Raw genomic sequence first — 18,562 nt, 5'->3', positions numbered from 1 at the left:
TATAATTGTTACTGCTTGCCTTCTTAAGGAGTCAGGGAGAAACAAAAGGGAGGGGGAAAGTTTGGAACTCAGAATTTTTTAAAATGAAGGTTAAAAATACTTCACATGTAATTGAGAAATATTGGCTATGACCTAGTCTAACTTTCTTGGTTTTATAAAGCAGAATTGTAAGAGTTCATCCCACTTATTCAGCTGCCTGCTTGATATCTCAACTTGAATTTTCAGCTGTCATTTTACATTCAGTGTGTTGAAAGCTGAACTTGTTTTCCTTCCAAACTATCCCCTCCACCCACTTTCTCTTCGTTTTGATGGCACCACCATTAGTCATAGATCTGTAGTTGAAAAAGACCTTAGAAGACATCCAATCCAATTCTTGACTCTATCCTTCTTTTCACATCTAACTTGTTGCCAAGTCATATCAATTCTTACTATACAATTCCTCTCAAATCTACCTCCTTCTTTTCATGTCTACTACTTATATTCTAGTTCTATTCTCTATTGCCTGTACTGGAACAAAAACAATCTGCTAACTGGTGCCCTACTGCTAGAACTCTCCCCTCTCCCTTTTACTTTACTACACTAGGAATCATTCTAATGTACAAAACTGTCCATGTCATTTCCTTGCTTAAAGAGTGATTTCCCGTGGCCTGTAAAGCAGGGGTTCTTAAATTTTTTGTGGTTGTGTACCCCTTTGTCTGGTGAAACATGTATACCCTTTCTCAGAATAAACATTTTAAGTAACTGAAGGAAATGCTAAGAAATTAGAGGTTAGAGAACTTAAAATGTCATTTTTTTTTTTTTTCCCATCTATGTTCATACATCCCTTGGTTAAGAACCTGTGGTATAAAGTAAACTTTTCCCCCTGGGATTTAAGGCTTCCTATAATCTGACTCCACCTATCTTTCTAAGATCCTGCTTTGATATACTTCACATTCCAGGGCTAGGTCCAGCCTCCATATTTTCTGTCTCCCATTCATAGAACAGTCTCCTCACATTTCTGAAAAATTTCAAGGCCCAGCTTCATTACCCTTCTCTCTCTGAAGTCTTCCCTAATCTCCTCATTTATAGTAGTTTCCTTTCTCAGATATTTTATACCGTACTGTTTGTTAGTTATGATTTTTTTTGTTTCTTTTATGACTTCTATTATATTGTAATTTTCTCAAGGACTGTTTTATCTCTTCTTTGTATCATCAGATCCTACTGTGGATGAGTGGCACTTACTATTAATCTTCCTTGCATTGATGTCCTCTTTCTCTATAATAGCAATAGCCCACATTAATTATTTGTGGTCACAGATCTTTCTTTATATACTTATAAAAGTAAGCCCCTGGCAATTCTGTGAATTAATCAGTGTAAGTCCTAGTCTTATTTTATATATGACAGAAATTGAGACACCAATACTTGCTCAAGGTCACTCATCTAGCAAGGACATAACTGGAACTCCAGCTGCACTCTTGTGGTTTAGTGCTTTTCCCATGGCTCCATGCGTCATTTCATTTCAATAGGGCTTGAATACACATTTCAACATTGTATTTATGATCTCTCCCTTTCAGGATTGCGGTCTTCTCTGTGTCTGTGTTTTATGACGAGCGCATTGTAGTGGTAGCAGAGCAGCGTCCTGATGCTTCAGAGGAAGATAGCTTCCAGTGGATGAGCCGAGTGCTACAGGTAAATCATCCTCTCAGATTTGGGTGGTTAGGATCAGTCAGTTTTATTGCTAGAGAGAGAATAGTCATTACTTAGACTTGATAAGGATGTTAGCATTCATCTCACCTGCAAATTGTGGCCTCCACCTTGTTCTTTACAGCAGTCATCCACATATATTTGAGTACTGCTGGCAAAGGTTAGAGGACTGAGAGGTACCATTCATTTTGTTCTAGTAGTGAATCACCAAGACCCTTCTACTTGACTGCCACCTAGTAATTGTATTCCTGTTTTGTAGGTCATTCATGTCTTTTTCTTATATAAGTTTGAGTTAAAGAATTTCAATCTTCTTTATTTGTTTTTCCACCCATAAAATTGGTGATCATTATATTAGTTACATATTTTCAATTTATAGTTTTCAATGAGCCACTAGCTATTTATTGAACAATAACTAGGTGGCTAGAACTGTGATAGAGCTTTGGTAGGTTCTAGGAAAGAATGGTTCCAACCCTTAAGGAGCGGAAAACTAGTCTAGTTGTATGAACTAGAAAGTAGCACTAGACAATGTAAACAGTGTAAATGGAGAATGTTCAGGGAAGGGATAGATCATTGGCTATCAGAAAATATTTCATAGAGGAGGCAGTATTTGTATTATGCTTTAAAGAATGAGTAGCATTTGGACATAGCGAGGCAACATTTATATCTGACATAGAAAGATGTATTGCATGGTAAAAACTTGGTGAAAACTTGCCTTGATTTCCTTGCCTTCCCTCCCCTTCCCAAGTCTGCTGCTATAGCTTTTTATTCAAGTCCCTTGTTTTCCCAGCTGTTAAAGCTCTCTCCTCATACTTATTTGCCTTTTTACATGCTTCCTAAGGGAATAGTTTCATTTTTTGTCTTTCAGTCTGTAGAGCTTTGCACATAGTAGGTACTTAATGTGTACTGAACTGAATGATCCCTTTGCCTACCAATTTATGAGGCATTACAAAGTGTTATTCCTTACCTCAAACCATTCCTATGATTCAAGAGCTCTGAAATACAAAAACACATGATATATGGAAGAGCCAGGCAAATTGTGTGGATATAGGAATTTGCCCAAGGCAAAGTCTACAAATTAGATCCGCTTGCATCTTTCCCTGGGATATTATGAATCTTCACTATAACACACACAACTTGACTTGCCACAAAATATAAATAAAAAAGATGTTATTAGAAATGTGCATTTATAAAGCAGTCAATAAGCATTTTAAAGAACCTACTGTGTACCAGGCACTGTACTAGGCACTGGGGATAAAAAAACCAAACAAACAAAAAAATAAATCTTTCAGGAGTTTATATGATATCGGGAGAGACAACATGTACACACATAAGTTTATACAGAAAAAACACAAATGCAAGGTAGGTAAGATAAAGCAACAGGCAGAAAGAATAATTTAATTCAAAAGCATATATTTAGGCCCTATTATTTTAAGGTAAAAAATACTTCTCATCATTCTCTTTTAGTGTCATGACGTAGTGCCTACATTACTTTATAAGATGGCTTTTTCTTCTGCTCATTAACCTATTCTCCTTTAAGGATGCATCTCTCATCATCCTTAAGCTTATATGCAATTGCTATGACAAAACTAGTTTGCTTAAATTTAGCTAGCCTGGGGAGTGATAGTCTGCCTTAGTTTACCAAATGAAAGATTAAGACAGCTTGGTCCAGTTTTCAGCTCAGCCACAGACTCATAGGAACTTATTTAGGAAATTAACTACCTTCTGTATCTTCATTCAGACTGCTTTTTCATTGTTTTTTGCTTTTCAACTCTGCCTCAGACTTAACTGGAAGGAACACTATGTTCTTTCTGTGTATTATCATGTTAATTTCCTGATGATAAACTAAAACTATAATAGGGAGAGAGGAAGAGGCCCTGGGCAGTAAGGGTATTAAAATAAAATACAGTAGAAGGATCTGATCTTGCATATAATAAAATTAATTAATAATTTTTCTTTGTGTTTGTCTAGGCAATTGACAGCATTCATCAAGTGGGGGTATACTGTCTAGCTCTAGTTCCAGCCAATACTTTGCCAAAAACTCCACTTGGAGGAATCCATATATCTCAGACAAAACAGCACTTTCTGGAGGGATCTCTGCATCCTTGTAATATTCTTATGTGCCCACATACATGTGTCACCAATTTGCCAAAACCCCGGCAAAAACAACCAGGTAATGTGTTAACTCCAAGGGCCTAAATTATAACTTAAAGGAAAAAAGGTGATTCAAGCCTGCTTTAGTTGCCATAATTTAGATTCTTTCATTTCCCTTTTTTTTTTTTTTTAAGGTGACAAGATTTATGCAAAAGCCATAACACAATGAATGGATAACAAAGCACCAACAAAAGCTCCTTTCTTGAGGTTTATCATTATCTATCCCTGCTATTCACCTCTCTGTAATGTAACTCTTCATACATCATTGTGGGATCTGAAAGCAGGATTGTAGTTGATGCAGTAACCAGAATCCTACATCCAGACTAAGTAGAAACAAAACCCCAAGCAAGAAGGACAATCTTGAAGGGAAGAACTGGCTACTAGGAAATCTTTCTCCCCGCGATTATTGCTCACTCCTTTCCATATTTAAGGAACTTTGTTTTAAACCAATGGGGGATATCACACCTAACCAAAACTGTCTGTAGTCTAAACATGAGTTGAACTCAAATCACCATAAAGCTTTAAGAAGAAGTTAATGGATTCAGAAGTTTATTTTTAGGGCAAACTTGGATTAAGGAATAAAGGATTTTCTGGTTCTTGGAACCTGGCAATTTGAAGATCACTAGATCATTAGAATTTAGACTAGGTTCTACAGAGGATCATAAATCCAGAGTTGGAAGGAACTTTAAAGATCATTTTGAATCTAGGCCTGAGCTGATTGACCTTTTTTTAGTCAATCTTCTCAGAATAATGGATTTTTTTGTTTAATTCATGATCGAAGAATTAGAGATTAGTCTCATCTAAGGCAACAGGCTCCTTAAATCTGTCTTTGGACCCGAGGTTAAAAACCCCTAGTCCAAACTAATCTCTTCATTTTACCCATGAAGAATCCAGACCTTATAAAAGTTCAGTGACCTGTTCGTACTAGGGTTCAAATCCAGGTCATAGGATTCCACATTTATACTGTACTATGTTGCCTTTGTAGCTTCAAATTTTATTAATAATTTGTTTTCTTTGTGAACTTAAGTATTTTTTATTTGCTGCTAATAGCACGAAAGACCCCCATGTTTGTACCTTACTGAGAAACAGTCACATGTTTGAGAAAAAAAGACCTTCAAAACAGTCTAGATTAAGTTCTTCATTTACTGATGAGAAAACTGATGAAAAAAGCTGAAGGAACTCACTAGTGTCTCAAAACTAAAACCAGGTCCTCAAAGTCATCAGCCTAATGAATATGCTTGCACTACACAATACCTCTTCCCAGCCCATAAGTGTGTTTTTCATAGTAAAATATTTCAAGAATATACTTTTTAAAAAAGAAAGAAAGAAAAAGAATTTACTCTAACCTTTTGTCTTTCAGTGGCTACTGCTTGAATTTGTAGGCAGATGATAGTATCTAATTGTGATAAAATTATAAAATATATTGCTAAAAAATTGTAAAGTACAGCAATAAATTATTGAAAGTTCTTTCTACTACCTCTCAGTCTTTCTGGGAAATAGTGGCAGATTTATTTATCTATTAAGACATTTATATAAAGTAGATTCTTCTCTGTAGTAATATAAATTGTAGTTATTCAGTGATTGAAGATTAGGTGCATACTTACATTTTTAATTATCAACATTTACTGGATACCTACTGCCTACCTAATTAGGAAATACATGATATTTACTAGGTGCCAGGATTGATATTCAGAAAGGTAGGATAAAGAAGCTGATGGAAGGATTCATGGATCAAAATTATGTACATAGTGTACGTGCACCATGTACGCATAGTGTGCGCGTGTATGTGTAATGCTACTCACATTTAAACATAATGACAAAATTTACTATCCTGCTTAAGTAGATACACACAGTTTACACGCCAAATCCCATTACATTGAAGTTGAAATCATATATACTTTTTAAATGAAGGATTCTGTTTGGAGAAGCTATCACCATATTCTCCTGGATGCTCAAAGTAATAGTATTTTGAATCCTGTATTAAATCTGCATCATTCTTTTTCCTCTATTTATATGCCATTCAAACTAGTTAATCCTAAAGTTGTATGCCAAGATCTCAGAGTGCAAGGGGATGAATAGATAAGTAGAAATGAAGTAGTTTGCAAACTATGCCAGGCGCAGAGACAATGATGAAGGTGTAGAAGGGGAGATGGACAAAGTTATCAAAACTGGGTGAGAACATGGAGAAATGGACACCATGCTATGGTCAGGTTCTCATTTGCCAGGAACAGATGGATGGAGGAGTTGTGCTGAGCTGGTGAGAATGAGGCATAAATACAATACTGTTGGTAACGTAGTTATTCTACTAATATCACCTCCCAAGAAATGTATGATGAACAAACACAAAACACACACACACAAAAGTACATTGAAATGCATGCTTAATTTACCTAAAAATCATTAATTCCCTCTCTGTACAATTACTCAAATTATCACCTCCCAAGAAATGTATGATGAACAAACACACACACACAAAAGTACATTGAAATGCATGCTTAATTTATTTAAAAATCATTAGTGCCCTCTCTGTACAATTACTCAATTACATGACTCAATCAATAGATGTCATCTATTAAGTTTTATAAAGTCCAGGGAGGCTGGCAATTCACCTTGGAATCACAACAAACATAGATTTGAAAAGCAAAGCAACTCTTGATGCAATTGCTGTGCAATCCCAAGTAATTTACTTACATGTCTCTCTAAAGCTCATCTTTCTTCTCTATTAAAGAAAGGTGATGATACCAGTGATTACCTATCCCCACAATTATTGTGATTATCAACTGAGATAATAAATGTGAAGTCCTTTGTAAACTTTACAGCATTACTTAAATACCCATTATTATTATTATTATTATTCCTCCAGATCTGGATCCCTAGGTTTAGTATCCTTATAATTTTGTCCTCTGATTGATGCAAAATAAATTAGTATTTGATATGAACTAGTTATAGTTTTGTTTGGAAATGCTTTCAGAGAGAGAGAGAGCCAAGATGGTGGAATAAAGGCAGAAAATGCTTTCAGACCCGTACAATTTGAGATTAATTTCTAAGGTGATTTCATCTTTGTTTATAGTTGTAGGTCCTGCCTCTGTGATGGTTGGGAATCTAGTTGCTGGAAAACGAATTGCACAAGCTGCAGGGAGAGACCTTGGGCAAATTGAAGAGAATGATTTGGTGAGAAAGGTAAGTGTTCTAGATATGACTTTTGCCACAGTAGATAGTCTTATGGTAGAAATTGGAGTTGTAAAACAGGAGGTAATTTAGGATTCACAGGTTGTTGACCTTGTTTTCTCATTTTTATGCTTACAGCACCAGTTCCTGGCAGAGGTATTGCAGTGGAGAGCCCAAGCCACTCCTGATCATATACTCTTCCTCCTGTTGAATGCCAAGGTAGCTGAAAATTCCACTGAATTTTGTGCTATATTATTCTGCATACCTTTGATAGATTTTTCATTCTTTCAGTAAAGTACCCTGTATGTAAACTCTAAACAAAAAATCTGCTTTTTTACTTATAACAAATAAGGATGATTTTTCAAAATTATTAGAGGATTAAATTGTTATTTGCCAGCAAAATTTATTCTACTGCCTGTTCTTAGAAGACACGGTTCTTAAGATCTTTAATAGAAGTATGCAACAGCACATATAATCCAAAATTTTTTTATTTTGGAGTTTGGCTTGCATTGTATATAAACTTTTGAAAATCTGGAATCATATCTTTCTAATTATGTTTGATTTAAGTTAACATAAAATTAATTAATATGTATTTTCTAAACTTCCAACAAAAAGAATAAAGAAAAGAAACACAAAACTAAGTACTGAATGGCAAAGAGAATTTGAACTGGGATTCGGAATTTGATATGGATAATCTACAAAGGCATAATATCCATTTAGATTGAGAATTGGCTATATTGGGGTGTGTTGTTTGTTTTTTAGCGAGGCAGTTAGGGTTAAATGACTTGCCCAGAGTCACACAGCTAATAACTGTCAAGCTCCTGATTCTAGGCCTGATTCTCTATTCACTACACCACTTAGGTGCCCTTGCATTGTTTTTTCTGCTTTCATTCTTTCACTTTGCTTCTGTTTAAAGGGAACTACTGTGTGCACAGCCAGTTGCCTTCAGCTTCATAAGAGAGCAGAGAGAATTGCAGGGATTCTTTATGATAAGGGACACTTAAATGCAGGAGACAACGTGGTGCTTCTTTATCCACCTGGTAAGGTTTTGGACAAGAATCATTATTCTTTAATCCCAAGCTTCCATTTAACCTCAAAATCATTGAAGGATCTGCATGTCTACTCTGCAAGTTCAGGAATAAGGAATATTTCATTTGTCATTTCTAACTCACTAATCTCTAAAATTACCATGACTCAAAAATGTTGTAGAAATTATATGTTTGAATTTTTATGGTGTGATTAAACTGTAAATTGTTTCCATATTGCTATTTTCGATTCTTCTGTGGTTTTTCTCCATACTACTCTAGCAACCTCTTCTTCATAGTAAAAGAAAGTTAGAATTATTTGATGACAATTTGTGTATGCATAGTGGCAAGATTACTAGTTGAAATATTTAGATTGTTCTGTTATTCTTTGCATTGTGCTTTATTCCTGTCTCTTTCCCAGTTTCTTTCCTTAATGCTTTATACTCCATTCCCTTTATATTCCTCTTGTCATTATTGTAGAATCTTAGAGTAAGAGAAGACTTGTAGAGATCATCTAGCCAGCCCCTACCTAATTTAGAATCCCTTTTACAGATATTATCCAGCCTTTATTTGAATATTTCCAGAGAACACTTCCTCAGTAGGAAAGCAGCCCATTCTGTTTGGATTACCATAATTATTTAAAAGTTCTTCTTTATATTAAACTAAAATTTATCTTCTTATAACTAAGAATTTATCCTTCCTAGTAATTGACCTTTATTCTGCCTCTTGAAATTATACAGAGTAGATTTATTGAATCTTTTTCATGAGAACCCTTAAATGTTGGAATATAGCATAAACCCCACTTCTTTTCCTTCTACTAACTAAACATCCCCTATTCCTCCCTTCATTGCCCTGAGGACCTAACTTCCACCCATTTCATTATCCTCCTTCTCCTTTTCCTCTGTTCCTCTTAATGTTTAGTATCTAGTCCTGAAAACAATACTCCTAATGTTATCTGACCCAGAATGAATACATAGGACTTTCATCTCCCCTAATTGAAACATTTGAATTTAAGTTCTTAGGTCTTTTTTACATGAACTGCTGTTAAATTGTGATTCCCCTATCTCGTATTTGTGCAGTTGATTTTGTAGGGCCTAAGCATGGGTCTTTACATTATTTCCATTAAATTATATAATTGAGCTTTTTTTGAACCTCAATTTTTCCCCCATAAAAATGTACTGACTAACTTTCTTGGTCTCTCTCTTTTTTTTTCTTTGATCTTTTCACCTCTTTGTGAACTTCCTTGCTAACATCACTGTTTAATTTTACCTGAAATATCCATTTGGCATATAATTTGATGAACAGAACAAATATCTGTTGTGGAGAGTTCTAATACTTGGCATGTTATATGATATTCTGTGACAATGTCCCCTCCTGTTGCCTTGCAGGCATTGAGTTAATTGCTGCGTTCTATGGCTGTTTATATGCTGGGTGCATTCCTGTGACAGTTCGACCTCCTCATGCTCAGAATCTTACTGCCACCCTACCCACTGTCCGCATGATTGTTGATGTAAGCGCTAAGTGTAATCAAGCTAGTTGTTGTTTTGATCACCATCCCGTCTGGGTTCAGACAATTGAATGATTCTCAGGGGTTTTCCAAATTGGTTTTCACTTTAAAACGATTAGTGTTCGTTTAAGAATAGCATGAAAACTCACTTTAATTTTTGCTAGATCTCTTTACTTTAATCTTGCCTCTCAACTTTTATACAATATCTGAAGATATAAAAGAGCATTCTATTGCAATGATGATTAGTGAGTTAGAGAATATAAATGTTTGTGGTGCCCATTGAAGAAATGTGTAATTTTTATTACTTAAAAACCCACAAAACTTCTCTTACTCTTTTCCACATAATCTCTTCATTCTGCCATATCCTGACTTATTCTTGATTTTGTTACTTTAGAATATAATCTGGCATGATATTAAAAGAAGCTCAACAGTGATGCCCCAATATAATTGTAATCTATTGCCATGGTATGAACAAAATTGTTTTTTAATCATACATTGGGTCCCAATGACATAAATTGCTCCAAGAATATATGGTATCCAAGTGTCACAAGATCCAAGATAAATATGTTTGGTTGCATTGAATCCACTTATACTTTAGAGCACTGGGCAATTTCCTGGTCATTGTGTTAAGTTTTCATTTTAAATGTATATAATGTTTTTCTGAGAATGACTTATGTCCATAGGATCGAGGATGTTTAGTGTAGATTTCCTTAAGTCCTAAGAGGTATATTCTGCAAAAACTTCGTCACAGTCTGGATAGTGGAGTTCAAGGATCTGAAAATGAAAATTCTGCTTTTCAAATATATCAGGCAGTGTAGTATGGTAAAAAGAGCTCAAAACTCAAAAGTTAGGAGTTTTGATTCAAATCCCACCTTCAAGTACTTCACCTATCTCTCTTTAGTTTTTCTACCTGTAAAATCAAGCACTAACATCTGTAGGATATACTTCACAGTATTGTTGTGGGAATTATATGAGGAAAATCAACTGATGGAAAGTATTATGCAAATATCAAGTGCTATATAAGTAGAAGTTATTATTGTTGTTACATGTCACTATGTAGGAGAAAATGTAAGATTACAGAAATAAATTTTGGTCCAAGTTTAGAAATAAATAACACCTTCCTTTTATATGCTTCAAGAAGAAAAAAATGTAAGAGAGATTTTTTTCATATTTATTTTTTTTAATATATTATTAAAAATAAATTCACATTTTTTCATACCTGTTTCACTGACTGGACTTTAAAAGGACTAGATTCAAGTTCCAACTTTCCCACTAACTTGCTTTGTTATTTTAAGAAAGTCATATTATTTCTCTGTGCCTCAATTTTCTCATATTTGTAAAATGAGAAACGAGAAATTTTGCCCAGATATTTGAGGTCCCCATTCTAGGAGGAAAACTGATGCAATCCAGAGTACTTGCCTAGGAAGGAATATGTTTGATGTTACTACTGCTTACGTTTTTTTTTTTCCTTCTTTTCTCCTATCTGTTTCCTAGGTCAGTAAAGCAGCCTGCATTCTCACAACTCAGACCCTTATGAGGTTGCTGAAGTCTAGAGAGGCAGCAGCAGCTGTAGATGTGAAAACATGGCCAACCATCATTGACACAGGTGAAAGCGTCATCATGATTTCAGACTTCCAAGCACAGTTCTTAGGTTCTTTGTTCTAGAGTTGTTGAGAAAGTAGTATTTGTATTAACCCATGCTACCTAAGAAACTCCAAAGGATTATGTTAAATTATACATAAATTATACTTATTTTCATAGTACTTGAATTGGAGCACGTTTTATTTATATAGACCCAAAATTAAATATTCACTAGACAAATTAATGTGCTCTAAATTGCAGTGCAAAGAAAGTCCAAGAAATTATAATGATCCAATTCCAAAGATGCTTTAATATCAAATTCTAAAAGTAAATTAAAATGAAAAAAATTCTGTGAACACATGTTATAACTCACTAATATCACTGTCCAACAATTGTTGTATTTATTTTGGGCAGAGCAGGATGATGTTCAAGTGATTATAAAGTATTAAAAAGATCTCTTCTTTGCCTTTTGATGTAGTATAACAGAAAAATCACTTGGTTGAACTTTGTAAGATCTGATTTGTAGTCCTGATTCTGTGACTCACTGACCATGTAAACCTTGGGCAAATCATTTAACTTCCTTTGACCTCAGTTTCCTTTATCTGTAAAAAGACAATAATAAAAAGTCAAAGGAAAATAAACTCCAGATTGATATTCTAGGGATACTATTTCTTTTTTTATTATTTAATTTTATTTTAAAAATTATTCTAGCTTTTTATTTACAAGATATATGCATGGGTAATTTTTCTGCATTGACAGTTACAAAACCTTTTGTTCCAATTTTTCCCCTCCTTCTCCCCACCCCCTCCCCCAGATGGCAGGTAGACCAATACATGTTAGATGTGTTAAAATATGTTAAATACAATATACGTATACATGTCCATACAGTTATTTTGCTGCACAAGAAGAATCGGACTTTGAAATAGTGTACAATTAACCTGTGAAGGAAATTAAAAATGCAGAAGAACAAAAATAGAGGGATTGGGAATTCTATGTAGTGGTTCACTCTCATTTCCCAGAGTTCTTTCGCTGAGTAGAGCTGGTTCAATTCATTACTGTTCAATTGGAACTGATTTGTTTCATCTCATTGTTGAAGAGGGCCATGTCCATCAGAATTGATCATCATATAGTATTGTTGTTGAAGTATATAAGGATCTCCTGGTCCTGCTCATTTCACTCCATATCAGTTCATATAAGTCTTTCCAGGCCTTTCTGAAATCATCCTGCTGGTCATTTCTTACAGAACAATAATATTCATATACCACAATTTGTTCAGCCATTCTCCAATTCCACTCATTTTCCAGTTTCTGGCCACTACAAAGAGACCTGCCACAAACATACTTGCACATATAGCTCCCTTTCCCTTCTTTACAGGGATACTATTTTGTAGCATAAAATGAAATATGTCAATATTCTAAAGTTTATAGACCATGTTCAAATGTCAAGTGGTAGTCAAATTATTCATTTTTTTGTCCATACCTGTGATTTGAGGTATTTCATTACTGATGTAAATTTGCAGTTCTGCAAGTTTATGTTACACAGCACTCAAACTCTGATTCTCTTCATTCTAAGGCTAGCTCTCTCTCTTATACTACACTGCCTCTCTATGGTTATTCCCAAAATTACTGTTTTCATGAATAAATTGCAAGATAGACCATGTGTGTGTGTGTGTATTCTGTAAGACTGTATAGTACAAGTGCATGAGTACATGTATACATCTTTATATTAACACACTTAAACATTGAATGCTCATGCCATATGGTTGGATTGCTATGAGGCCAATGCTACAAATTGATCTATGATTGATATCTGTGATTTAAAGAGATTTCTAGGAATTGATAAGATTATGGGAATGCCCTATGCAGTGGCACAGATCAGGAACCAGAAAGTTGTTTTGGAGGGCTTTAGTTAAGCAAGTCTTTGCTCTTCAGGACATTGGGTCCTTAGAGTAAGGTAGTCTAAAATCAAGGATAAAGTACTCCAAAACTGGAGCTCAATTTCACTGCCTTTTTAAATCATTAAGCGCATGTATCTAAATTTAGTCTTCATTAAGGAAGCAGAAGGAGCCATTCTAGGCTGTTGCATTTCATGAATGAGGAAAGAGAAAACAAAAGATGTCCAACTTCCTTTCTGTCCTTTGGTTCATTGGAAACTTTGATTGTATGAACCTCATTAAAGTACTTATAAATCTTTCAGTCAATTCATCATAGTTTTAATGTCTAGAATGTCAGTTTGGAGCTATAAATAACCATCTTTCTGAATCCAGGTTGACATTCAGAGTTCCACATTTCACTTTTTAATTAAATTCTATCAAATATGCATAAAATTGTTTGTTTCTCTTCAACTTAGTGGTACTGTCATCACAAAAGCATTTCCACATGTGACAGAATGGCCTCCTGGTTGATTACTTAAATGAAAAAGCCAAAGTTTACTTAGTAGAGCACAGAAGCTAAACTTGGAACAATTTTTATGAAACTATTTGAAATCACTCAACTAATTATGAAACATTTATTAGGCTCCTACTGTCTTCTATACATTATACTAAACATGAGAGTTACAAAGACAGAAAAGAAATAATCTCTACCTTCAGGGAGTTTTCATTCCTACCAGGGGAGTATATATTTGTATGCAAATATGCACATTAAAAAATTACTCATTAGGAAACTGAGCATTTTGGTGAGCAGAGGTAGGAAGGGAGTATATACCAAGCATAGAGGACAGCCTGTTCAAAGACAGAGACAAAAATATGGGCAGTAAATTGCATGTTCTAACACTTCTGACTGTGGATTATTTCTTTGCAGATGATTTGCCCAGAAAGCGGTTACCTCAGCTGTATAAACCTCCCACCCCAGAGATGCTAGCATACCTTGATTTTAGTGTTTCCACAACTGGCATGCTTACAGGAGTGAAGGTACAGTGATGAGTCATGTCCCAGTGCTTTTTGATGTCAGTAATAACAAACTGTTCTGTTTGGGTAGTAAGAGTACCATTAGAGGAGCAAAAGTGAAAATCATAGAAAGGCTAATTTAGGTTTGATAGCAAGCAAAATTAATACTAAGTGGAACTGCCCCAAAGTGGAATAGGCTGCTAGGGATAGTGTTCCCTCTTTGAAGGTCTTCATACAAAAACGGGATGACCACTTGTCAGATTATGATAGGAGAGGTTTCTTTTGGTACTAGATGGCCACAGAGGTATTTTCCAACTCTGAAATTCTCTGTTGAAATTGAACTTATGAATATATAAAAACCTGCTCTGGCTTTCCTTCATTCCCAATTTTGACCCTGTAATGAACCACTTTAATTTTACACTGTTGTTCCCTTGACCTATTTCCAAATCCAGTGGAATTTCCAACACCATCCACTTGGTTAAATGTGTTAACTGTGTTTACTATAAATGTATGTTAATCTCATGAATTTTTCAGGATTATAAGGCCATTATTTTATTTTTCCCCTGACTGATTCTTCCCTTCCCCACAACTAGTTGCAAGCCCTTTCTCTCCTTAAACTTCTCATATACCATTCCCTTTCCCTTCTCCCTCAGCAGAAGACTTCTCGTTATATTTAAATCATGTACTATGAGCTTCATCTTTTTCACAGATCTTATCATATATATAGTCTTTTGTTATCATCCCCCCATTTTCTCCTTTATTTCAGCCTTGAGGAAGAAGTAACTTTTTACTTGGGCAACTCTTCTACTGTTACTAATGTTTCCATGACCTGTTGTCTCTTCTGGCAGACAAATTATTTTCTTAGTCATCCCTATTTTAATTTTTTATCTCTCCCTCTATTCCTTCCCTGCTACTTAGAAAGAGGCTCAGGACTCACCTATCTTAAAAAAAAAAATTCAGTAGAACTTATTCTCTCAAGCAGTTATCTTTGTTCTATCTCTTTCATATCAAACTCCTTGAAAAAGGTGTCTATGCTCTACCTTCATTGATTTTACTTCTGCTCTTAACCTGTGCAGTGACTTCCAATTTCATCTTTTAATGGAAACTTATGTCACCCAGGGTTTCATTGATCTCTTGATTGCCAAATCCAAAAGCTTTTTTCATAGTATGGAGGTGATCTTAGGTTCTGAAAAGCTATATAATATGATGCAAGCTTGGATAATTGTTCCAAAGCTACAGAGGCTTGCAATGTAGGCCTAACTAGGTTTGAATAAGTTGGCCGCTTAGGCTATCAGTTTTTTTGATCACAACAACTTGCTGAGGCAAGAGGAAGCTATAATCTTTTTTTTTTTTAAAGTAGTATTTTATTTTTCCAGTTACAAGTAAAAATGATTTTTCAACAATCATTTTTTTAAGATTTTGAGTTCTAAATGTTTTTTCCTTTTCCCTCCCCAAGACAGTGGACAATTTGATATATTTTATTCATGTACAATCATTTTAAATATATTATCATATTAGGCATATTGTGAAAGAAAAATCAGAACAAAAGAGAAAAACCTCGAAAACAAAAAAGCAAACAAAAAAAAGGTGGAAATAATATACTTCAATCTGTATTTAGATTCCATGGTTCTTTCAGGATGCAGATGGTTATTTTCTTCCCTAAGTCTATTGGAATTGTCTTAGATTAATCTGTATTGCTCAGAAGAGTTAAGTCTATCATAGTAATCCTCACATAATCTTGTTATTGTGTACAATGTTCTCCTGGTTCTGCTCATTTCACTTAGCATTAGTTCGTGTAAGACTTTCCAGTCTTTTCTGAAATCAACCTGTTCATTATTTCTTATAGAACTATAATATTCCATTACAATGTAATCTGCTTTAATAAAGAAAGTATCTAAGCTAATGCGATCCCAGGTATAGGTTGGTTTTTTTGTTTGTTTTTGTTTTTGTGGAGACAGGGTTTAGGGAAGTATTGAAGTTAGTCAGATAATGAGAATAAAGGGGCTATCATTCCAACTCTTATATAATTGACTTGAAATGAGAATTTTTTCTATTTATACCAAGAGGATCATTTTCTTTTAAACTTCTTCATAGCATTGGTCATTAAACTAGAGTATGTATTATAACTAGAGAATCAGAACAATTCTTTGAAGTTGGGAGGGAGAATCTCATTTTTATGCTTTGAGATGTTTGCAAAAATTAAAAGTCATGTGCAGCCAGCTCTGGACTTCCCCTCTTCAGTATTCCTGCCATACCTATTATTTCACCCTTGGAGTCACCACTCTGCCTTCATCTCTGCTTTATCTTTTGCAGATGTCCCACTCTGCTGTAAATGCTCTTTGTAGAGCCATCAAACTCCAGTGTGAGCTATACTCCTCTCGGCAGATTGCCATCTGCCTTGACCCCTACTGTGGCCTTGGCTTTGCACTCTGGTGTCTCTGCAGGTAAAGGTTTCAAACTGAGAAACTGTCAGAAGTAGAATGGTAGCCTGGGTTATTTACCTTAGCTAGTAATCTTTATATTCTGTGATTTTAATCATATTTTTAAGTTTCTGATATTTATTTGCTAAATGCATCACTTATATTGATTTGGTCTTCATTCCTTTTTTCCATTAAGTTGCCTTCATAAGTAAGATTGTTTGAAGGAAATGTCCTATTATTATTCTCTTCCTCTCTTACCCAATAATCCCTTCTTAAAATTAATACCAAGTTGGAGGTGATACAAATAAATTAGAACATTCCCAGATGATCAGAACATGCCCCCTCTCAAACATGTTGTTGCATCTGGGAACATGGTCAGATGAAATAATAGTGGGTAGGTAGAAGAGAAGCCTCCCTTTTCTTGTCAGAGAGCTGCCTGTGTTATAGATAAATGCCATCTTCTCACAGGTGCACATTTCCTGGGGGTGTTGGCTCTTGAATGGTTGCCAACCTGGGCTCAATTCTTTTGTATCATGGTATATAGGATACTGTCATGATCTCAACAATCTTCTTAATCCTTTCTGTTGCAGTGTATATTCAGGTCACCAGTCAGTTTTAATTCCTCCCATGGAGCTTGAAAACAACCTTTTCCTTTGGCTTTCTACTGTAAACCAGTACAAAATCAGGGACACTTTTTGTTCCTACTCAGTAATGGAGCTGTGCACCAAAGGGCTTGGGAACCAAGTGGAAGTCTTAAAGGTAAGTGATTTTGCAATCTAACATAAAAATTCATGTAAAGAAGTGACCAAAGAGATGGATCTATAAGAATTTAAAGAAACATTGTATTTTTAAAGGTCAAAGGGAGGAGGGATGACCAAAGTTGTCATTCTCTCAGTTTTAATTATAGAGATGGCCCTGAAAAATCTAATTCCTGTGTGCCAGCCACAAAACACTGGCACATCTTTTCTACTTTTCTGGCAAGTCCATTAAACAAATTCTTGATGAACTCTAAGGCAGCTGTTTCTCAGTTCCCATCTTTGACAATGACAGTTGAGAAAATCAGTAGAAAACTAGATAGAAATGACACCGTATGTAAAGATAAAAGAATCGTGTCTTTAAGTGAAACTTGAGATCTTGAATGCAAGAATCAAAGACTATACCCTATTTTAATAGATTGGTTTTTGTATTTTCAAATAGTGTGTCTAATTGATAGGGGAAAATTCAAGAAGTGAAAGCAGTATAAACAAAAGAACTTCAGGAAAACATTTTAAAAGGGAGAAAAATAATGAAATGTTAACTTTTAGACTTGTTTGTGGTGAGAAATTGGAGTCCTTTAACTCTGTACCTAGCTAGAAAGAAAGCATAGCTAATCATTCATTTTTTTTAATGGTCCTATGTGTTATTGATCAAACATTTTTACAGGCAAGAGGCATAAATCTGTCCTGTGTCCGGACCTGTGTGGTTGTTGCCGAGGAGCGGCCTCGTGTCACCCTCCAGCATTCCTTCTCCAAGCTTTTTAAAGATATTGGCCTCTCTCCACGGGCTGTCAGCACGACATTTGGATCAAGAGTCAATGTGGCGATCTGTTTACAGGTGACCTTCTAAAAAATTTTTTCATTTGAAATCCTAGTTTATTTTGAAACCAGTAAAGGAGTTAATGCTCCATACTTGTTCAATAGTATATTTTAGAACTTCTTGAGCTTGATTTCTTTCTTGTCCTCTTTTGTGTTGCTTCCACACTGTACCATCAAGATTTTTTTTTTTTAAGGGTACCTGCCTTTTCCCAGATGTATGCTGACTTTACCTTTTTACTTCTAAACCTGGGAATAGAAGGGAGGTTGCTGAAATTGAGACTGATTTCAAACAGTTTCATAGAATAAAGAATGATTCAGAGAATTAAAGAGGATACTAAGTTGCTTAGTCTTTAAATTAGTTTTATAAATATTTCCCAGTTCTTACGCCAGAATCCTCAACAAGTGAGATTATCTTCTGTGGATTATTAACTTGGACTATGGTCAGCAATTCAGTGTGATTTCCACTGACATTTTCATGGGTCTCCTTTCTTCATCATCCTGGGACCATGTTGGCTAGTATAGTAGACACCCCTACCTCTCCCCAGCAGCTCTAAGCCCAAGGCAGA

General features: G+C 35.1%; 1 protein-coding gene across 2 annotated transcripts in view; it reads left to right on the top strand.

Moving 5' to 3' along the window:
• The window catches only part of DIP2B (disco interacting protein 2 homolog B), a 196,289-nt gene that overhangs the window by 154,900 nt on the left and 22,827 nt on the right, over positions 1-18,562 (top strand). For both annotated transcript variants that reach the window (XM_031937900.1, XM_031937901.1), the window contains 11 exons: positions 1,554-1,668; positions 3,652-3,853; positions 6,905-7,014; positions 7,141-7,221; positions 7,919-8,042; positions 9,416-9,537; positions 11,029-11,140; positions 13,917-14,026; positions 16,316-16,446; positions 17,013-17,181; positions 17,845-18,015. In XM_031937900.1, the coding sequence (XP_031793760.1) occupies positions 1,554-1,668; positions 3,652-3,853; positions 6,905-7,014; positions 7,141-7,221; positions 7,919-8,042; positions 9,416-9,537; positions 11,029-11,140; positions 13,917-14,026; positions 16,316-16,446; positions 17,013-17,181; positions 17,845-18,015 (1,447 nt within the window). The remainder of the gene's footprint in view (positions 1-1,553; positions 1,669-3,651; positions 3,854-6,904; positions 7,015-7,140; positions 7,222-7,918; positions 8,043-9,415; positions 9,538-11,028; positions 11,141-13,916; positions 14,027-16,315; positions 16,447-17,012; positions 17,182-17,844; positions 18,016-18,562) is intronic.

This window comes from Sarcophilus harrisii, chromosome 5 (genome assembly GCF_902635505.1).
Source record: "Sarcophilus harrisii chromosome 5, mSarHar1.11, whole genome shotgun sequence".
In the NCBI taxonomy this organism is placed as follows: domain Eukaryota; kingdom Metazoa; phylum Chordata; class Mammalia; order Dasyuromorphia; family Dasyuridae; genus Sarcophilus; species Sarcophilus harrisii.
This window is presented reverse-complemented; position numbering and strand designations above follow the sequence as displayed.